Below are 22,882 nucleotides of genomic sequence, written 5' to 3'. Positions count from 1 at the left end.
ATGTGGCAATGTAAATTTAGTGTGAAACTAGAGTCGTTTTTTTGAAAACTGTTTTTGAAAAAAAATAAAGGCCAATACCTCAAACTTTGTGCAACTTTTGCATTTGTGCAACCACAGAATAAGTGTTGATAATGAAAAAAAGTCCACATTTTCTTTAAACTTGCGTTGGTATGTTCACACCTTAGAGTTTGTGCTATATTACTGTTTAAAAAACTTTTTATGCCACATGTTTTATCACAAGCTTCTCAGCATCTGACTTATTGGTTAGTTTCTTTCTGTTCATTAGCGCTAACCACAATCACTCACTGTTTCTATTTCCATCGGGGAAAAGTGGGGTTTCACAGAGAGAGAAGAGATAAGAGAAACTTAACCCCTACCAGCAAAAACTCATATCAGATTGCTGTTAATCACTTTCATCCTGACTGAAATACACAACATTTTAAATAACTTGTCAGTCAAACATATAAAGTTCATTTGACCAGTCATCAGATCTGGTTTTATGGTTTTATAGCTTAGGCATGGCAGAGTAACATCACATGAATGTGGCATGACAAAGACAAAATCACATGTTTTTATGAGAAAAAGATAAATGTTTAATTGGGGCACAATCAAACCTATCCCAGGTGAAATGCAGGAACATATTCAGCTATATATAAAAGACAAAATGCAGAATAAAACTGCAATTCTAATGTAACTGTATGAACAAACTAACTGAACAGGTGGAAAAGGGCACTGTATTTTTTCATGCAGCGTTATTGTGCTGGTCGTATGCTGTCAATTATTTGCTCAGTAGATTATGTCAGTCAGAAGTTCAAGAAGGTTCAATGAAAAAGGAGCTCAGTTGGTTGTTTAAGGACACTTCAACTATCATAGGCCATAAACATCCTTTTTATAGCTCTGTGAATCAGCTGAATAGTAGTTCAGGGCTGTCAACCTTTAACCCTCAACTACCAACCCAGCCAATCACTTAACCTCTACCTCTGATATAAACAAATAAAAACTGATGTCAAATTCAAGCAAAGCGTGTCACATCAACTGCAACATGAAAAGTGTCACAGCAGCATATATTTTATGTGTTTTTTTCAAATTTGACTTGTTCAAACAGAGGTTAAAAAGAACATGCGTCAAAAATAATGTGCCAAAGAGTAAACAACAGGATTAAACTATAGCTCATATTAATATTAGCTTATCAAAGCCTTTTTATACAAAATATCCAAATACACAAGGACTCTACCTCAACTTCTTTTGCAATTCTCACAGACTGAAATATTAAATCTGCTGCTGACTGTCTTTTTGCATTTTATTATGAACATTTACACTATTATCACATCTGCTGTTGTCGTCATTGAACCATTGTCTGTACACTTCATACACTATTCCATAACACACCTCCTCACCCTCCATCACTGTTACTGTATTTGCATGACTACCGGTATTGTAAAATATAAGTTTAATCACTTTTATATTCTGGTTTATAGTTTATATTTTATACTACTTCATTCATTCTCATTCTACGTATGGCATTTAGAAGCAAGTTGAGAGAGAAACAGCATTAAATCTTTGATTCTTTAAAGATTTCTACCCTGAGAATCAAAGGATTGGGCACACATTACTCATCTCCACACAGGCCAAAAGGAGGCTCTGAACAAGTGAAAAGTTATTATTTTTATTTATTTTTTTGTACATTCTTCTTTGCATAAAATGTTGTAAATGTATTTTTACTTTAATCAACCCTGAATGATTAGTGATTGTCCTCTTTGTGCTTTGTTGTCTTCTGCAGATACACACCCCTTCCTGGGTTGATTGCACAAGCTTTACAATGATTAACTTAGAAAAGAACGGGGATATTTTGAGACTGATGGTGTCACTATTTGCCCTAGGCTCTTCTAGGAATCTGATGAGTGCAATGTGCACAATTCCCTATTTTTATTAGTTATTGCTGAGAAAATTGGTGCACAGAGCTTAAGAAGAAGAAGTAGATACAGAAGGAAAACGTACATAAAATGATTACATACTGTAACTTTGTTAAACTGTTTTACATTTATCCAACTTTCATTTCTACAAAACAGACCAGCGTTCAGTTCCATCACAAATACTTGGATTGAATAGAAAATGAATTAATGAAGTAATCTGCATTAACAACTTTGGATTTAAAATTGCATTAAGTGTTTTTTTTTTTTTCAATGAAAGTATTCAGTGAGTCTCATGATGACTGTTTTTTTTATCTTTGTGATTCTGACGTGATGCCGACAAAGACAGGAAATGCATCAAGCTAAAAACAGAAAACACAATCGGACAGAAATGAAAGATAAGACTCTGAAAAGCTGCCTTTTAAACTACATATGCCATATTTTCAGAACTATTTATTTGTTTTTTTTAAGTTTCTACTTTTTTTGTGCTAAAGTAAACTTCATGATCAGACTTTGTCCCTCCTTTGAATGTGCATTTCACTGACAAACATAAAGTGGTGAAAATGCATTCGTCTAATTTCAGAAGCAGAGAAATTATGTATGTTTTGCAGACACACACAAGTTGTTGGTATTTTCCATCTGATCTGTGTCTGCATCCAAAATAACTTACCTAAAACTGAGAAGTATGGTTAAAATAACATATACCACTTGAGTTTTACATAAAATTGACACTTTACTGCTTCACTGTTTTGTGGTAACCACATCAGCTCACACAGGAGAAAAAGCAGAAGTCTTTACATCATGGAAACAAAATTCTGCCCTATCATTGGGCTAATCTGAGATTAACATCCATGCAAACTCACATTGAAATATTGAGGTTGCTGTATGCACAGTCATAATGCAAAAGCACATCATGCCCAAGTTTAATGTAATCATGCATTCATTTTACACATATGTTGACTATAAGTAAAGTAAACCTAATCATTAATAAAGAAGAGCATTATTGTAACCACTTCGGATAACGTGCAAATGTAAACTGAAGATGCTGCTTGGCTTATTTACATTTCACATCTCAGTGAACTAAAGAGTAAAACAGTTAAATATATATCAGTATAATTTTCATTATTTTGAAAAAATAAAAATAAAAAAATTAAATAAATAATAAAAAAAAAAAAAAAAAGTCCATAACATACATATATTACAGAGATGTCTCATAGCATCATCATAGACTGACTGTAAGACCATCATGCGAGTATCAGAAATACAGAAAATCCCATTAAAAACAATCACGAGCTTTGTTTTTTTCTATTCGTTAATCACACATTAGTGAGACCTTTGGTGGTGCAGTCCGTAAAAGAAAACACTCCACACTCTGAATCACCTGCCTTTGCGGACTTTGGCGCATACACAGTCATCATTTGGTGTTTCAAAAGTCTGCCGAGGTCGTCCTGAAACTTTGACTTCACCGTACTCCACTTCCATCTCCCTCCTCGGCTGCATCTGTCGCCCCCGATTCGGCACAATCCTGACATCGGCATAAGTTAACTCATGGTCATCCTCATCATCTGTGAAGGTGAATGAAGGAAGTGAAAAAACATCCTTAAAACACTGCTGTGTCATGATGTTAAGTGTTAAATGTTCTTTCTTTCTTCTTTCCTTCACTAGTTATTAAACCTTTCATGCATGAATTATGAGAACCTTAATCAAGATTTTTTTCTCCTGACTGTTTTTATTCCTCTTTAACCATGAAAAAACAATGCAATTAAAAATTTTCTTATTGACCTATTTTCATGGTGTTCCAAAAATGTCCCCTCAGCTGGACACCATGCGTTTAAATTTTGAAGCAAGAAACATATATTTAATGATATATTGTGTGAAAACTATGAAATAAAAACATTTTTAATGCTGCTGATCTGATGGTTTCTCACATTTTAACATACTCTAATACTATTTTTTTCTTACATCATGGAGATATTATGCAAAAAAAATTGTTAAAAAAAAAAACACCTGTTAATTACAGTCTAATAACAACAATAAGCAACTGATTTACACTCAAACATGTTAATGCAGATCAGGTTTATCCAGAACAGCAAAGTTACAGTAATGGAATGAATTGTAGTATTTGTGATGATGCATAAGTGTCCGCTGTGTTGGCTGATATGGAACTAAAACAACAAAATCCATGAATATATAAGAGAACAGCTGGAGAATAGCTGTCCACTGTAGTGACCACTATGTATGAAAGGGTTAAAAGTATGTTTTATCCTGAATGGGAACATAAATGTAACAGCTATTAATCTGATGTTATTCAGTGATAAAAGTGGTTTTAGTTCAATTACCACAAAATCTATAAGCTTGCATTGAGTGGGATAGAAACATCCACTTTTTAGAGTATGGACACCAAACAGCTGCTCAACAGCTTCTAAGTGCAAGTCATTTAAAAGTAAAAAAAAAAAACAATATATTTTTTGTTGTTTTTGTGTCGTATTTTGGTTGCTGTTTTTTCTTGTTTTTCTTTTTACATTTGATTTTCATATTTTTTTGGATATATTTTCTTATAACTATATCCTGATGTATCAATGTAAAATGTTTAATAGGCGAAAAGAAAGAAAAAACAATAAAAAGTGAATCACATTAAATAAATAAATAAATAAATAAATAAATAAATAAAGTATTTGTGTACCTTTTGGGTTCTTCGTTTGCTTGTTCTTTTGAGTACAGATGCATACCACCCCAACCAGCAGCCCAATTATCAGTACAGCCAGAACACCACCCAGAATTGGCAAATGCTCTGTTATAATAATAGAACATAAAACACAGAAATGCACTGAAGTTACCATCAGAGTGGAAAGTGAAGGAAGAGGAGAAATGAAGCTGTTACAGCAGTTAGTGTGAACTTACTAATGTACCATGGGTCCTCATTTGGTTTGCAGGATGTTGTGTTAGAGGGGTTAGTACTGTCACTCTCCTTACCCACAGTAGTGCTTTGGGGTGTTGTTGGTTCAAAACACAGGGATTTCATTTCTTCAGGCAGCCACTGTGAAATCTCTGTCCCATTGACTAAAGTGCAGTTAATGAATACTGAAAACAAAGAAACAGATCAGGTCTTAACTAAAAATCTTCAATGTCACCATCGTTAATGTTTCCTGTGGATGTTCAGACTCACCACAGGTAGAAATCCTCTCCCCTTTAGAGACATTACTGACATGGTTACTGACTGAACAGACCAGTTGTCCTGAGACATTTTGACTCAGAATGATGTTGTTGGATGTTTGATTTCCATAGAGGAGCTGAGAGTCCTTCAGTGTGTGTCCATCCAGAGTCCAGCTGTAATGAGGACTGTCCCCTCCATCAGAGGAACAGGACGCCCTCCTCCCCCCCTGAGACAGACACTCAGAGTCCAGCTGGACAGAGGACACAGGAGCTGAGACACACAGAGGACAATCCCATTCACACATTAATATAGGACAACATATGAAACACTGGTAATGACTTTAGAGTAAAATGATGGATAAATGTATGAATGTATGAACTAAGTTTATGTGGCAAAACTGAGCTGGAACTGACACAAATAAATGTATTAAGATAATTACACAGTTCATTCAGATGAGTAATATCAGTTATTTACCTTGGATGGACAGGATTTGAGTCCGTTTTTCTATTATGATGCCAGATGAATTAATCAATTCAAGCTCATATGTACCAGTGTCATTTCTGTTTAAGTTACTGATCCTAAATGTTCCACTATTGAACGTGAAGTTGGATCTGTTCTTAAACTCATTTGACAATATGTTGACATCTGCTCCCATCAAAATTCTTAAGATATTCTTTTTCCAAAGGAATCTATGTATTCCTGTGGTGCTGTTCATCAGTCTGATCTCCACAGTTCCTCCCAGAGCTCCATAACACTGAGCTCCATCCTGTCTGGCATCACAGGATGTCTCAACACCTACAATGTACAAAAGATATTTAAAAATTTTCACATTTAGAAACAAAAACTAACAACAGTATCAGTGCTTTTAGGCATACAAGCATTGTATTAATATTGAAATTTCTAACAGAACACCTCAGCTCTGTTCTCCAGTCTAGTTTTAACACATTTAAACAAACGCTGTCATAACTGTTGTATTTGACATAAGCCCAACATTAAATTCAGTTAACCCATAAAGACCCAAACATCCACCAGCAATCAGAGGTATGTACTGATCTAAACTGTTTAATACCTGTTGATCCACTAATCCTATCAATACATGTAAATAATTGGTGTAAAATGCAGTTTGTCATCTGTTCATATTCATCAGTTATGACCCATTTGGACATTCAGAGGCTCCGTAGGGAACTTAGAAACACCTACATCTTCTAGAACATTCACCAGTAAAACCCATGAAGTTTGACAAATGACAGTGGATGGAGACACTTGTTTTCCTGTTCAGTTAATGATATATTTTGCTGATAAAGTCACTCTTTTCTTCCATTTCCTCTGTTTTTGATATGATATCCCTTAACTTTAATCTGAGCTTTTATGAACATCTACATATTCAGTACATTAAATATCAGAAAATACATGATTTTTACTGAAACAATGCAAAACACAGAGGATACAATTACAATAAATTGTTATATATCACTTCAGAAAGGTTAAATTTAGAGGAAGAAATCATATGGGAACTGCCACAAAAGTACCACTAGACCTAGAAAATGCAGTTTTTTTTACAGAATACTTTGCAATAGCTCCTTCAAGCTGTATTCATCACCATGAGTCCAAGTATGTCTAATTCACTGTATTTTAAAGAGTATTTCAGCTACTTTACACATGTCTGCACACGATTATCAGAAAGCGTGACCGATATCACATAAATAAAGAAATGTCAGTAACAAATTACATGTTATTAATGATGTTAAAGTTTCTTAAAGTGGTGTATCTCACCATGATAGACGGCGACCAGCATCACCAACAGCCCAAACAGAGCCTCCATGTCTCTTCACAGTCCAGACACTGCTGACTCAGTGGGTACTTCTCTAATTCTACCAACAGCAGTCACACGCATCCTTCACAGACCAGTCTGAGACGTGTCCTGGTAGTCGTCAACCTTAAAAAAGTGACGAAAAAGTTGACCAAGACGAGTGCTGCTGAATTCATCTTTTTATAGAGACCGAGGGGGAAAGGAAGTGATTCTGGGTTTCACTTCCCCTTTCACAAAAACAAGAGCCTTTGTCGCAGCTATGTGAAATGGACCAAATGGACAGAGGGAAACATTCATCCTTTATACCAAAAGAGAATTGAGAATGACAGCTGGCTTTTTTTTTTAAGAGGCCACTGCACTTATTATATAAATAGTATGTTATGGTATAATCTGATAACACACCATATCCTCTTGCCCATGACAGACGAATTCATTTAACATACATTTAATATGATAATCTGTATGTGAATGACGTGTCTATGATATGTGTTCTAAGGTTTATCATTAAAATATACATTATCTGTCAAATTAATCATAATGAGAAATATCTGAAATCATTGAGGGATAAGTGTGTTTAACCCTCATAAAAAATGCACTTTACAAAAATGAAACGGCCTCAGTATAATTTCTGATATTTGAAACAGACCCAGTGGAATCAGTCACTGTTATTGATGATCATGAACAGATATTTTCTGTAAAGTAGTTCAAATACCCAGAAATAATAGAGGAAAAATAAGATTTACTTCAAGTCTTATTGATTTGATATTGATTTGATGTTTAGAATTTCACTGTAAGTTTAATTTTTAAATTGAACTTTATTGTCAAATGAAGCGCAACAAACACCCCCCCCCCCCCCCCCCCCCAGTTTTTTGTTTTTTTGTTTTTGTTTTTTTTTTTTACATTTTATGTTAAACCAAGTGATGTACTAAAACCCTATTTAGTTTTCTGAAACATTTTTAAAATAATTCTCAATGTTTAATGTTGAATAAGCTGATGTCATAATGTGCCCAAACTGAATTAGCATTATTTTTTATATACAAATCTGCAGATTCTGTAGTACAGAATATAATCTTAAATAGCATCAGACTCAAATAATTAATGGTTAATTTAAATTAAAATTATTCTGTGGTGTCTTTAAAGAACACATCCATAAAAGATTACTGAAAAATGCTTAGAATGTTGCACACTTTTACAAAACTATTGATAGTCACCAAAATACATTTGTGCTATCACAGATTTTCATTCTAAATATCCTGTCTCCTCAATCTTGCATCTATAGATAACTTCCTCAACATTTTGAATTATTATTTTCTATATTTTTACTTGATCTGAAGCCTGTTTGAACCATTTCATCCAATCTGAAACCTGATATTTCAAATGTCCCATTTTAAGTGACACAAATCTCAAAGTCAAACCACAATCCTCCTTCACAGAGTTCTTCAAATGTTTGTTTCCTGTAAAAGTTCTCACTCTGATCTTGGACTGTTTCAGTCTCATTTATGTCTCCAGTTACAGGCTCAACGTCTTTCTTCTGTCTCTTCTAGAAACTCACAAATGCCAGTTAATATTGAACAGGATGCATCAAAAACATCTGTATTCAACCCCAAATAACCATAACCAATGAGCTTTACACTTACAGGACAGTGTTTTGAGGAGGTCAAAGCTGTATGATATGTATTGTTTCTGCAATTATTTTGTCATTAAACTTTATTTTTTCTGAAAATGTTGAATGACTTTATTAGAATGTTTCAGTCAACAGAAAAGGTTTTATTAAGTACAGTTATTAATACTTTCAGTTATCCTCAGTACCACTGAGACATTATCAGTTGCTCCTTGTATTGATTTTAATTGCTCTTGTTCTTAACTGTTTTTAATTTCTAATGTTAACTATTATAACTTTGTCATATATGCACAGTTACCCATAAAGTCAGAAAAATGTTTTCAGACAGATTTCTCTTTTTATTCCTATTTATACACATCAATAATCATTTTTGTCCTGTTGCAATGATTTCATACTGAGTTACATTTTATCCCACAATGAATAAATCACATTGTCACAATCATTTCATGAAAAGAGACAAAACATTTATATAATGTATTTGTAAATGTATGTGCATGTGTATTTGTACATGTATATGTGTATGTGCATGTGCGTGCGTGCGTGCGCATGTGCATATGTATGTGCATATATATGTACTGTACATCATAGACAAAAAACTTCATATGTAAGAATACTGATAAAGAGTCTAAAAACCAAAGCAGAGAAAATGTGACGGTGTAAATACTCAAAATGTTGACAAGTACATGGGACTAGATCAATTTAAGGGTGAAAATATGTGATAAAAACAAAAGCAAATGGCAGCGAATAAAACCATTACAAATCCATAGTATACTGATTACCAGATAACATAAAGTGAATTGTATTGTAAATGTGACAATATAAGCGCTTGTTGTAGAACATATGAACCCAGTCAATACACTGACCAAGGTAACAGAAATAATGCACAGAAGGAAAATACACTGTCTAGACCTGCCTACATGTACAGCTCTGATTAATTCAGACAAATCATTTAGGATGAAACTGATATGATCCCACTGTTGGTTTCATAAACTTAAGGTTGGGATGCAGAGCTTCTCACTTCAGCCATGGAAAAGGAGCTCTCTTGGTACTGAGTTCTTCTTGTTGTGGTAGAGGCTTCAGCTTTCTTGTCATTCCACTTTCTCCAACCAAAAAAGACGGCCATCCCCAGCAATAAAAGAGTGATAACAACTGCTTTCAGGATGCATGCCAGCAGAGACGAATCTGTTCAGATTAAGAGAAAGAGCACATTTTGAAGTTAGTTCTACAACAGCAGAAGTGATTTTACTGCACTGATGCATCATGGGTCATCCCTGTCTACAGATGACACATTTCAAAGGGGTCATACGTAGCATTTCTGTTAGAACCAGTGACACAAGACTTGGACCCAAATGCACAACCAACAGACAGGAATAAAGTTAAAGAGTGTTTATTAAACACGGACAAAATTAACAGTTCACAAAAAGGTTTCGTTAAGGAGTCTTCGCAGGTCAGACTGTGTGAATTCGTCACGGCGTCCGAGACCAGCAAGGGAAACTCTCTGCCCGGGTCGGGAGCACACGAGGGTAACCCGACTAGGAGGAAACAGAGGAGAGTCAGGGGACAGACCAGGTCATACACAGAGGATCCAGAAAACAGGCAACGGTACATGGGGATAAAGCAAAGCACTAACCGTGAGTCCAGGCAAAAGTCGAAAACCAGTGAGGCAGAATCAGGCAGAGGTACAGACAGGGATCAGGCAGGCTCAGAAGACGAGGAACGAACAGACAGGCAGACGAACAGGTTCAGAGAATCGCTGGTAAGTAAACACAACACAAGGAAGGAATACGAACTGGCACAGGACAGGGGAAAACACAGGGCTTATATACACAGAAGGGAGGGAAGACAATGAGACACAGGTGGAACAAATCAGGGCGGAGACAGGTAATCAACACAGGTGAAACAATCAGGGAGAGGAAGGAAAGACACCAGACATGACACAAGAGGAGGATTAACAAAATAAAACAGGAAATGACACACAAGACAGACAAAACATACAAGAGTCCAAGTACTGATATGACAATTTCTGATTTGAAATATTAAAAAATGACTTAAAGTATCATGAGAGCTTAGAATAAAGACCTCTGAAGTTCTGCTAAAGCTGCCAGTGTACTGGACTGTAGAGATATGAACTGAATATATTTACACCGACGGTCCAGAGGATTTATGTGACCACCCAGGATGAGGAAAACTAATGACAGAGGCTTTGACTACAGTGTCAGAAAGTGATAAGATGGGATGAGAACCGCTAGGAAACAACTTTTAGAGTCCAAGAAAGTGACAAAGTGATAAAAGCTACAAGCACTGTTGTTGTTTTCTCCACTGGACGCAGCTATAAACTAGAAGCACCCGGAGAGCGCAGACCTCCACCAAGGCCAATCAGTGGGCACCCCCGTGGGCCCTCCCACCCCCCACCCCTGATCACCACCAAAATTTAATCATTGGTTCCTTGTGCCAGTATCAACATTTCCTGAAATTTTCATCCAAATCCGTCCATAACTTTTTGAGTTATCTTGCACACAAACAGACAGACAGACAAACCAACACCGACAAAAACATAACCTCCTTGGCGGAGGTAATGAAAAGAATGGAATTTGATGTTAAAATCACAGTGTTTCATCTAAACAGATGAGTTTGATTATGAGGCCTATGAAGGAATGAAGTTTTCATGTGACGTTATTATCTTTGCTAATTTTATTGTTGGTTGATCCACAGTTCAGACTAAACTGTGACAGTTCTGACTGTTTGGATGATTCCATATAGATTTTTAGTGCAGCTACTGACAACACAAGCAGTACAGAAAACAGGTAATATGTGGTTTTAATGTGACTGTTTTCTGTCCAAAAATAGAACTAACAGGGCATCATGTAAACTATCGACTGACGCTTTAATGTATGTGAAGATTTCAAAGGACAATATTATTTTAAAAATGACTGGTCTTCCTCCTTCTTCTTTGGTCTGAAGAAGGAAATTTGATGATACTATAAAATATGTGTGTTTTATCATGACGTTTACTGTTTAACCTCATAACCAATGGACATATCCTTCATTCAGTGAGTTATACAGTCTGTGGATACATAGAGTTGATTTGACTGAAGTGTGTTCTGATACATGACTTCCCCCTGCTGTTAAGAGTTTGTAATATCAATAGTACATAGAACCCCTTTAATGTGGACTACAATGTCACTCTCCACACGCATAGTACTGTCTGTGTTTGGACTGTTGTGAGTTCAACACACAATGCATTCATTTTTTCAGGCAGAAACTATGATATATGTGTCCCACGGAGAAAAGTGCAGTTAATGAACATGAAGTGTGTAAGAACAATGTAACACAACTCTTATTTAAAGGTCTGGTTGAAATCTTCCTCATTTTTACCATTATTTGGTTTGATGGATGTTGTATTAGAGGAGTTAGTACTGTCACTCTCCTTAGCCACGGTAGAATCAGGGGGTGTTGTTGGTTCAAAACACAGGGATTCGATTTCTTCAGGCAGCCACTGTGAAATCTGCGTCCCACTGCTGAAAGTGCAGTTAATGAATACTGAAAACAAAGAAACAGATCAGGTCTTAACTAAAAATCTTTAATGTCACCATCTTTAATGTTTCCTGTGGACGTTCAGACTCACCACAGGTAGAAATCCTCTCCCCTTTAGAGACACTACTGACATGGTTACTGACTGAACAGACCAGTTGTCCTGAGACGTCTTCTCTCAGAATGATGTTGTTGGATGTTTGATTTCCATAGAGGAGCTGAGAGTCCTTCAGTGTGTGTCCATCCAGAGTCCAGCTGTAATGAGGACTGTCCCCTCCATCAGAGGAACAGGACGCCCTCCTCCCCCCCTGAGACAGACACTCAGAGTCCAGCTGGACAGAGGACACAGGAGCTGAGACACACAGAGGACAATCCCATTCACACATTAATATAGGACAACATATGAAACACTGGTAATGACTTTAGAGTAAAATGATGGATAAATGTATGAATGTATGAACTACGTTTATGTGGTAAAACTGAGCTGGAACTGACACAAATAAATGTATTAAGATAATTACACAGTTCATTCAGATGAGTAATATCAGTTATTTACCTTGGATGGACAGGATTTGAGTCCGTCTTTCTATTATGATGCCAGATGAATTAATCAGTTCAAGCTCATATGTACCAGTGTCATTTCTGTTTAAGTTACTGATCCTAAATGTTCCATTATTCAATATGAAGATGGATCTGTTCTTATACTGATTTGACACAATTTTTGTCTCTTGTCCTCTCAAAATCCTTAATGTATTCTTTTTCCAAATGAATCTATGTATTCCTGTGGTGCTGTCCATCAGTCTGATCTCCACAGTTCCTCCCACAGCTCCATAACACTGAGCTCCATCCTGTCTGGCATCACAGGACGTCTCAACAGCTGCATATGAAATAGAAGGAGTGGTGTTAGGGTGGGGTTATGATTTTATAACCACCTTTTTTTTTTTTTTAATTGTTACAGAGATTCTTTCTTCAAGGTGAAGATACAAGTGATGAAAACAAGCTGCAAACAAACATTAAGCAAACAAACAGCTACATTTACTTTAGAAAATATGTTTTCGTTTTTGTTTTTTGTATTTGTCATAATATACTATAAAGAAATATAACAGTATTGACTTGTCATTATTAAAATCCGTCTTATGATGAACAACACAAAAATATCTCATAAAATTCAGATTTTAGGATTTATTTACAGTTATGGGTGAAGTGACAGAATTATTACATGTTTATTTTATTATTTATTTTTAGTTTACTCACTCAACCCAGCCACATTTTTATACCTACACTTGCACAAATGTATTTCTCCCACACTATTCTTACATTTTCAGAATTAGAAAATTATTTATTTATTTATTTATTTAACTAAACACACTCAAAAGTAACAGGCCAAAATCATGAAAGTCTAAATCTAAAAAAAATAAATCAATAAATAAAATTAAAAATAAAGAAAAAAATAATAATTTATAATAAGATAAAATGAAATAATAGTAATAGTAATAATAATCATCATCATCATCCTCATCACAATAATAACAGTAATAAGGGTAACAACATAAGTATGAGCATAGTGATGCATACTGTAACATAAATAGCAGTAATAGGGCAGTATTCATGGCGTACAAACTCAAACTTTCTCCGTACCAGAGAGTAAAGGCAACCAAAATTCATTAAAGAGATGGCCATGATTACATTTATCCAAAGTCAGTTTTTCTAAAGGTAAAAAAGAAGACAACTGATCATGGAAAATCTTAAAAGATGGAGGGGAGTCATTCGTCCAAACTAAAGGTATGCATTTCCTTGTGAAGTAAGTGATCAAAATTAGTATCCTGCATTTTTTATGATTAGCTGTAAATTATATGTGTCATTTAGTAAATATAAACTGCTGCTTAAATCAAATTGTGAGTCCAAGACTGATTGAGTGAGAGGGTGAATTGAGCTCCAATAACTTCGAATTAGAAAATTATTGATGCATTTAATGAAATTTGTGTCCAGTTTTTAACATTTCATTTGAGTTCATATTCATCAAATGTGAAGCTGCACTTATCAGTATGTGATGATCACATTAATGAGGCACAAAATGGAAATAGTGGATTTCAGCACAAAATATCCGTTACTCAGTGATGAATTCAGTTTGATATGTTGAATATTAAACCATCTTACCGTGACACACTCTGAGCACTATCAGCAGCAGACCAAACACAGCTTTCATGTCTCCTTCCTCTTCAACAGCTTCTAGAGAAACATAAGACATTCACATCACACAGCGAACTGTCAAATGTCTTTTGTTAGTGAAGAGAAGATACTAAAAAAAAACAATTCTGATGAGAGTTAAGGCGAAGGAGGAAGTGATTTCAACACATACGCTTAAAGAGAAGAGAAAACCACATCTTGTCAATCCCCTTCATGTTGTTTTCATTGTTCACAATTATTTTCTTTTAGAACAAAGGATTAAAATTTAGTTAAATACATCTTCAGGTAAATTAACAAACACTTAAAACATCATGCTTCACCTTAGATTATTTTCTTTCTAGATGGTTTAAGTGGTTGGTCACTGTAAATCCTTTTGTGTAACAGTAGTACAGTTGTTGGTTTCATTAGGAGACCTAAATACAGAACACACTTTAATGAAAATAGACTATGAACCCTTTAACCGCTGATGTGTCTGTGATGAGTGTTCTGAAAGTATGATTTATTTTAAATACTCATAAAAATTCACAGTTTGCTTGATGAAAAAAATGTAATTTTTTTTTGTGAGGATAGAATAGACTTTCTTCTGTCTATTAGCATCTGAGCATGCTCAGTGCATCCCCACTGCCTGTGGAATGGGTGTCAAAACACAGAAAAGTGGGTGAGACTGACTCACTATAAAAAATGGTTGGTTTGGCCTTTTGTTTTTTTACACCGATTTCCTTGTGGTTTTTTGTTTTTACAGTGTGGTTGTTTTTTTTCCTTTATTTTTCTTACTGTATTTTTAACAAGTTTTGATCATGTAACTGCTTTTTGGAGTTCAACCAGGTGTCAAAAAGCAGCTGGACTCATTTAGAAAAAAAGAACCCCATACCAAAAACTACTAGGCCAAAATTCAAATAATTGTTGTTCAGTGTTTTTCCAGTTCCCATTTCATGCAACATCTTAAATCTCTTATTGATGTACTTTCTGAGTGCCTTATTTAATAAAAACCTGTCAAACTTCAATTCCTCTCTTTGTCTTTTTCTGTTAATTCCACCCTGTTTTGACCCTAAAACACACAGTAAAACAAAACCACTGAAGAAAAGGAACACAAGCATAAACTCACAGTAGCTTTTATGACACGTCTACAGCCCAAGCAACCCATTTCATCGAAATAATTTCTCAGGGGTTAAAGGGTTAATAAATACGGGCTATTAACACGGTGCTCTTTTGAGTCTAGAGGTTTTTTCACTGGAAAAAATCTAAATATAACCGAGTGTATTTTTCTCATTTCTTGTCAAAATATCTCATCACGTTTAAAATAAGACATAATCACCTAAAGAGTAACTTTTCAGGGAGATATAAGAACTTATTTTTGGATGATAGATCTTGAAAATTTTATTTCAAGAACTCTTGCCAAGATAATTTTCACTTGTTCCATTGGTAGAATTTTTTGCTCCGATTAAGCAAAAAAATCTTGAATTAAGCAAAAAAAAAAAAAAAAAAATCTGCCAATGGAACAAGTGAAAATTATCTTGGCAAGATTTCTTGAAATAAGATTTTCAAGATCTACCATCCAAAAATACGTTCTTATTTTTCACTGAAAAGATACTCTTTAGGTGATTAAGTGTGATGAGATATTTTGACTAGAAATGAGAAAAATACACTTAGTAAGATTTAGATTTTTGCAGTGTTATTGAAGCCAGAATAATCAGTTATTAATATGAAAGACAAGTGACAGGTTTTACATGAAACACAATCAGAGTAGCTACTGTAGCAGCAAACATCTGCGAATCTCCAATTTGTATGAAGAAATTCTGAATCAATATCGACATTTCAGCTCTGAATATATTTTTCATCCAGCACAGCTGAAGAAGTATTAACACATGAACATTCTCTATAGCATATATGTTTCATTTTTTTCAGTTAAGTGATTATTTTGAATTTTCTCTACATTTTTAAGTTTTTGTGGATGTTATTTCCACATCAGGATACATTCCAGGTGAATTTATTGTTAATGTCTACACAGAACTTTTATTTATTTACATTATCTTCAAGCTTTACTTACTGAATGTGTTAGATATTACTTCTAAATAGACCAGGTATGTAGATACTGATCGAAATGTTGACTGTTGCTTGATTGCTATTAGTATTTGAACTGTATATTGTCTGCTTTTCTTAATGATCATACTCCCATAAAAAGCCAAAACTCTACTTTTTATGAGATGTAAGCCAAATAACTAAGTGTAACATGGCTTGCAAATATGAAATGTGCTAGCCTTTTCGAGTGTGAGAATTATCAGCATCTTCTCGCCTCACAATCTGGCTTTTTCTTCAGTCAGAGGCTTTCAGACAAACATTTCTGCTTTTTTTTTACCACAAGCCTTACCCAACTGAAAATGCAGTGAAGAAGGTGTTAAAATACAGATGAAGCAAAGAGTGATACGATCAGCATAAACAAGAGAGCAAACAGGAAGAAAAATCATCATGATGATGGTTTGGAAGCCTCTTTATTGCAGCAGCATTCATAGCTGTGATCATACATGTAAAAGCAACATTCAACAACAGGTGCCAGGCACAACAAACCCCACCCCTCACTTGTATTTTAGCTTATTTTGGTATCGATCCAGCTGATGTCATCATGTCTATGTGTGTGATGATGTCAGCATATCAATTGCCTCTACATATGTGGCACCGCTGGGCCCCCCCCCTTGTAAATCTGGGTCCCTAGGGTCCCCAGTTCATGAAGCCAACCATCATTAACCTTGGAGTTAAAGTGGATGCAGATCTCAAGTTCGACCGTCAGACCAGTTCAGTTGTTAAATCAAGATTTCTCCAGTTGAGGCAGCTGGCCAAAATTAAAAACAATTCTTTCTAGGCAGCACTTTGAAACAGTCATTCATGCCTTTGTGACCACCAGGCTCGATTATTGCAATGGACTTTATGTGGGTCTAGTGGTTCCTCCGTCACCTGTCTTCAGATGGTGCAAAATGCTGCTGCGCGTCTTTTAACCACCACATGTAAACACGAGCACATTTCCTGCATTTTAGCCTCACTCCACTGGTTGTCCATACATTTTCGGATTAGTTTTAAAATTCTTTTATTTACTTTTAAATTACTCAATGGCCTTGCCCCCCCCTACCTCTCCGAGCTGCTGCAGCCTTATACACCACCCCGCTCCCTCAGGTCAGCTGACCAACTGCTCCTGAGTGTACCAAAAACTAGGCAGAAGTTCAGGGGTGATCATGCCTTTACTGCAGCAGCTCCTAAACTATGGAACCATCTGCCTCTCCATATCAAACAAGCCTCCTCTCTGTCTGTTTTGAAATCCCTTCTTAAAACCCATCTTTTCTCTTTAGCTTTTAAAACCATGTGAGATGTTTGAATGTATTATTTTTATTCAGTTGTTTTATTTGGAATTGGTTTATTGTTCTTATTTTTTGCTGTTTTTCATTGTACAGCTTTTTATGTTTTTAATCTATTCTTGTATTTTAATTTTTTATTTAGGATTTTTTCGTCAGTTTTTTTTTTTTTTTTTTTTTTTTTTACAGTTCTATGTTGTTTAATCTAATCTTGTATTTTACTCTGTTATTTTGGTTTTTATTTCTTTTTCTGTACAGCACTTTGGTCCACTAGTTGTTTTAAAGTGCTTTAGAAATAAAGTTGGATTGGATTGGATTGGATTGGATTGGATTGGATGTGCCAAGTTTGAAATAAATTGAAACAAAAGTGATGTTTTTATAGACATTTGAAATTTGGCCCATTATAAGTAAATGGGAGGAAAAAAAAGATTGTAGAATATCATAAAAAATTTAAACTTTGACCCATTTTTCCCACACTGTAAGCCAGGACTTTGTATTTACTAAAATGCTTTAATTACAATGTACTTAAATGATTTAAGTTTTATTACATTACTATAAAATGTTAAGTATACTCTACTAATTTGTTGACAGTCAAAAGTACAAAAACAGTTTAAGTTGAATGGATTTAAATCACTAAGTTTTAGTCATCACTGCACCTTTTTATCTCTGCCTTGCATTGTGGGTATTGGGCATGTTGTTGAAAATGTGTTATTTTTATGTGCAGAGGTTCAGTGGGGTTGTGGTGTTAGTGTTAATTTTGACTTAATGTGTGTATGGCAATGTTTATTGGCCTTTTGAGTTTGTTTTTGTATTTTTGCAGAGCTGCACCATGAGTGAGAGCCATAGGAAGAACAATGGTTTTCCTGTTCATCTGTAGTCATTACTAATCAATGAAAATATTTGTGCTTTGCTGAATTAAAAGCATTTCCTATACAGGCAAATAATAGTGAGTAGACTTCCCGCCTAACTTACTTCCACACTACAATATACAAAATTTTACAATTATACAAAGTAATTTATACTGTGTAGTGATGGGACTTTTGGCTCTTTGAAGGGGGCTGTTCAATCAGGAGCCATTCACTGAAAAGAGCCGTTCAAAAGACCAGCTGTTGTTCTCCCTCTTGTTGTTGGGACAGTGTCCTCCATTGCAGCAAAACTTTTAAAAACTATTGGGATGACAGATTATCGAACAATATGTTTACTCGTCTAAACATGCAGCATTCGACGATGCAGATTAGACTCCAGATAAAAGCTTCGGTCCAGTAGATGGACTCCAAAATGCAAAACAAACAAACAAAAAACAAATCAGCAAAAAAAACAAAACCAGAATATATTTTAAATGGAATAAATGCAAAATACACAGATTTACCCACCTTGTTGCACAGTCTAATGCAGAGAGTGTGTAAAGTAATGGGAAGGGAATGTTGTGGGTGGGAATAGGAAGTGGGGGAATTTGAGATTTTTCATCGGGGAGGAGCTGGACTTGGTTTTGCAGGATCCAGACTGAAGGCAGATACAGAGAACCGTGTTGTTTACGAACAATGTTCTCAGAGTCTGCCAGTGACATGCACCTCCCATTAAGATGATTCCAGCCTGGAATTTCACGTTATATAGTACAATTACATCAGATGGAAATAATACAAAAATATAATATACATGAGGACTGTAAACTTCAAATATTGTCCAAATCTATTTTTGTGGAGTAAGGACTATATTTGACTCCTGATAAACTCTAAGTTCGGTGCATTTGACTAAGGACTGTGTTTCTGATCGGTGATTCTGTCTTTATTCTTACATTCACAACAACCAGGGCTTCTATAAGAGGGAGAAAAGTGATGAGGAGTCTAAGGGCCCATGATTGACAGGGACCCCAGGAAGTAATTTTTTATCCCGCCCTCCGAAGGGGAGGCAAGGGGTTAGTGATAGGACTGTAGGCTCTTTGAAGGGAGCCGTTCACTGAAAAGAGCCGTTCAAAAGACTGGTTCTTTTATGTTTTTGGCATTATTTTGAAACACCAATGTTTTAATGACTAAATAGGCAACATGTGATGATTGACATTACATTTTAAAGGTGTTTAATTGGTGCGGCAGTAAATATTATCTTACCTTAAAAAAGAATAGTTAGTTAAAATGTGTGGGTAAATACATGACATGAGAGGTGACATTAGGCAAATGATGGAATTTGACAAAAAACATCACGGTACATTATGTGGACTAGTCTGTAGCCTAAAAATGAAGAAGAAAATAAAACATTTTCTTATGAAATAATATTTTATTCTCCTCAAAACAAGAACAATAAATGTGTGTAAACATACAGAAAAAATTGCACAAAACGCAACAGTGATTAATCACTGCAATTATACTTCAATAACTGAACTGTCGTGCAATTCTCAGAACAAGAACAGTATGTTGGTAAATTGACAGGCAATCGGACACTCCCTCCTTAAAAAAAAAAAAAAAAAAAATGAACAGCTCTTTACAAACACTTGGTTCCCATCGTTCATTTCAAAGAGCCGTTCAAAAGATTCGATTCATTCATGAACGTCACATCAATAATATTGCAAAAGATTTTAATTTAAATCAACTTGGAATTGAGTACGATGAATGATGATGATGTTAGGTTAATGATTATACAAAGCAACTGACATTGCAACAAATTTTTAGTTAAATTAAGTTGGCATTTAGTGCGTTGTACTTAAAATAGCAATTTCATTCAAATCAAGCATTTAAGTTTAATACACTCAAGTTTTCATTACTCATTACTTAAATTTTTTAAGGCAACCAGTTTACTGAAATTTTTAAAGTAAACTCAGTTTATCCGGTCTTACAGTGCAAAATGTAATCACACCTATTCTGGGTCACTGGCAATCTATAAACCCAAATTTGGTATGAATTCAACCAATAGTTTTACTGCTAGAGTGTTAACAAAGAAACAAACTGAACCAAAAACAATACCCCTTGCCTCCCCCTTGGGGTAATAAATATCTGCAAAGACAAGAATGCTGCAAGGTTAATATCAATCCATGAACATTGAGGTTTGCAGACATGTCCCTAGATGAATGTTGTAATACTTTTGCATGTCCACTAGAGGTCCTTCTTGCCTTTTGAATATGAGCTTATTCATTTCATTGGTTGTGAGTAGTTGTACATCGATCAGCCAATGACAGGAGAAATGGCAATAGCATTGATTATTATTTCATTACAATGGTACCTTTCACTGGGTTGGAAATATTAGACAGAAAGAGAGTGATGTGTTGGTAGAAGCAAAATGAGCAACATGAGGAACTGAGTGACTGACCATATTGTAATGGTGATGACTGGGTCAGAACATCTCCACAACTGCAGGTCCTGTTGGGTGTTCCTGGTCTGCAGTGGTTCTGACCAAAAATAAACTAAGGAAGGACATCCCAATCTCAGGACAGCTGACCACATGGGAGTAGGTTTGATTTTTGACATTGGTGGGGACGCAGAAGTGCTCCAAGGCGGCACTCCTGAAAGTTGATGGGTTTTTTTGCATTTACAATCATAATTTCACATCATATAGAGCTGATCAAACAAGCAAACAATCATAGTCAGGGGAAAAAATCAGTAATTGACATGTTTATAATGCATATCTGAATATCTAAAGACAATACAAGAATTTAATGCATTCTGCAAAGTTATTCTCATGACTAACATATCTATCATTATTTAACCTCGCCTGTGAATTTCCAGCCTCTCCTCCTCCACCTCCTCCTGCCTCTCCTCCTCCCTCCTCTCTACTGTCTGTCACCTGACATAAATATGTTGATGCATGACATATACTCAGTGCCAATGAAAACGCAACACTTGAATGTGTTTATTGTTCCTGAGCTGCATCAATATGTTTCAGTTTCACCTGTATAAGATAATCCCAGACAATTTCTTAACAACCTGAGACGGGTTGAGCTATTGTCATGCTTGAATGAACTTGTCTGCATTCATAAGACTTGTTTTTCTCATTGCTCAGCAATGAACTGCTCAACTTAAGGAACTGTGGTCAGTTAAGGAGTGGTCATGCTCTGTATATAAAGGCAAGCTGAAAAGCACCAAAATCATTTGCAATAACTCAGCGATGCCTAGACTGACACGTGACCAAAGATGCCATGCTATGGGGCTCCTGGAGGCAGGAATCTCTGCTCGGCAGGTGGCGTGCCATTTTGGATGCAATGTGTCCACCATAGTCAGGATGCAACAGAGGCATGAAGAAACTGGCTCAACTGCAGACAGACCTCGCCCTGGACAAGCATGTGTGACCACACCACAGCAGGATCGCTACATTGAGCTGCAGCACCTCCGGGACCGCTTTGTGACTTGGTTTTGGGGGTCCTTGAGTTTCTTTCTTTATCCTTATTTTTTGTCAACAAATTTGGATGTGATTTTTTATTTTTACTGTATAGAAATGTCCTTTGATTAATTCCAAAGAGCTTATGGAATAAAAATCCATCGATTTAAAAAAATATAAGAATCTTCAAGTGTTGCATTTTCATTGGCAGTGAGTATATGAACAGATTAGGGAAACAATGATCATAGAGTTTGATGGTACAGTTACTGCCTGAGCAAAAAAGGCTTTTACTTTCACTTATTACATGTAATTTATTCCCCAAAAACATGGATAAAATCACATCTAGAATCACATTTAGAATCTGAGGTTTTATAGTATTTTCCCCACAAACTTTCTTTATGTGTGTTTTTTAAACAGTTGCTCTCTTCCATAGCAACATATGAAAATAATGTTACTCCCACAACAGGTAATGGACTCTATGCACAGCCTCACTACTTCCAGAACTTCAGGTGGGTCCTTTATTTCCTGTCTTTGATTAATCCAGGTGTGTCTGATACTTCTTGTTGTGACTACTGATTAATTAGACACACCTGGATTAATCAAAGACAGGAAATAAAGGACCCACCTGAAGTTCAGGAAGTAGTGGGGCTGTGCATAGAGTCCATTAGCATCAATAATGACAGTGGAGGAGTTAAAGTTCAACAGTTTTATTCCAAAGCTCTGCTTGACAATTCATAGGCCCACTTTAACCTGTTCGGTTCACATCCCACATGTCCATAACAAGGCAAGGGTTAAATAACACACATCACTATTGTGTACACTACAAAAAAAAAACTTAACTCATTCTGGATTTAACATGCATTAAGGTCCTCACACACGTCCGTAACTGCTAACTTAACCACGTCACCATATGCCTGCCTTGACGGCCTAACTAAGATTCAACCTAAGTATTGTGATTAACCACGCTGATACTAAAATCCGTCTAGCTGACATGACCCAGGCAGAACAAAGGTAAACATATTTACA

General features: G+C 35.6%; 2 protein-coding genes across 3 annotated transcripts; both read right to left on the bottom strand.

The window, feature by feature from the left end:
- Positions 1-2,143: 2,143 nt before the first annotated feature.
- Positions 2,144-7,015, bottom strand: LOC115427672 (hemicentin-2-like). 2 transcript variants are annotated; one of them, XM_030146315.1, is made up of 6 exons: positions 6,838-7,015; positions 5,539-5,859; positions 5,077-5,334; positions 4,812-4,991; positions 4,594-4,701; positions 2,144-3,475 (listed from the first exon to the last, which is right to left on the bottom strand). In XM_030146315.1, the coding sequence occupies exons 1-6, from the start codon at positions 6,884-6,886 to the stop codon at positions 3,288-3,290; spliced, it is 1,104 nt and encodes a 367-aa protein (XP_030002175.1). In that variant the 5' UTR covers positions 6,887-7,015; the 3' UTR covers positions 2,144-3,287. The 2 variants fall into 2 exon arrangements, with proteins under 2 accessions (XP_030002175.1, XP_030002176.1); XM_030146316.1 differs by having other exon boundaries at positions 4,884-4,991.
- A 1,795-nt stretch (positions 7,016-8,810) lies between these two features.
- On the bottom strand, positions 8,811-14,311 carry LOC115427673 (uncharacterized). Its single transcript, XM_030146317.1, has 5 exons — positions 14,184-14,311; positions 12,583-12,903; positions 12,121-12,378; positions 11,871-12,035; positions 8,811-9,677 (listed from the first exon to the last, which is right to left on the bottom strand). Exons 1-5 carry the CDS (start codon positions 14,272-14,274, stop codon positions 9,487-9,489), a joined length of 1,026 nt encoding a protein of 341 aa, XP_030002177.1. The 5' UTR covers positions 14,275-14,311; the 3' UTR covers positions 8,811-9,486.
- Between the last annotated feature and the right edge of the window lie 8,571 nt (positions 14,312-22,882).

The sequence above is a fragment of the Sphaeramia orbicularis genome, chromosome 10 (assembly GCF_902148855.1).
Source record: "Sphaeramia orbicularis chromosome 10, fSphaOr1.1, whole genome shotgun sequence".
Taxonomy (NCBI): domain Eukaryota; kingdom Metazoa; phylum Chordata; class Actinopteri; order Kurtiformes; family Apogonidae; genus Sphaeramia; species Sphaeramia orbicularis.
The sequence above is the reverse complement of the archived record's forward strand: the minus strand, read 5'-3'. Positions and strand labels throughout refer to the sequence as shown.

Coding starts and splice junctions, on each gene's coding strand:
- LOC115427672 (XM_030146315.1), bottom strand. CDS start 6,886: ATGGAGGCTCTGTTTGGGCTGTTGGTGATGCTGGTCGCCGTCTATCAT. Junction 4,992..5,076: donor GGAGAGGATTTCTACCTGTG/GTGAGTCTGAAC, acceptor CTTTGTTTTCAG/TATTCATTAACTGCACTTTA. Junction 4,702..4,811: donor TGAGGACCCATGGTACATTA/GTAAGTTCACAC, acceptor TTATTATAACAG/AGCATTTGCCAATTCTGGGT.
- LOC115427673 (XM_030146317.1), bottom strand. CDS start 14,274: ATGTCTTATGTTTCTCTAGAAGCTGTTGAAGAGGAAGGAGACATGAAA. Junction 12,036..12,120: donor GGAGAGGATTTCTACCTGTG/GTGAGTCTGAAC, acceptor CTTTGTTTTCAG/TATTCATTAACTGCACTTTC. Junction 9,678..11,870: donor ATCCATCAAACCAAATAATG/GTAAAAATGAGG, acceptor TAATCTGAACAG/ATTCGTCTCTGCTGGCATGC.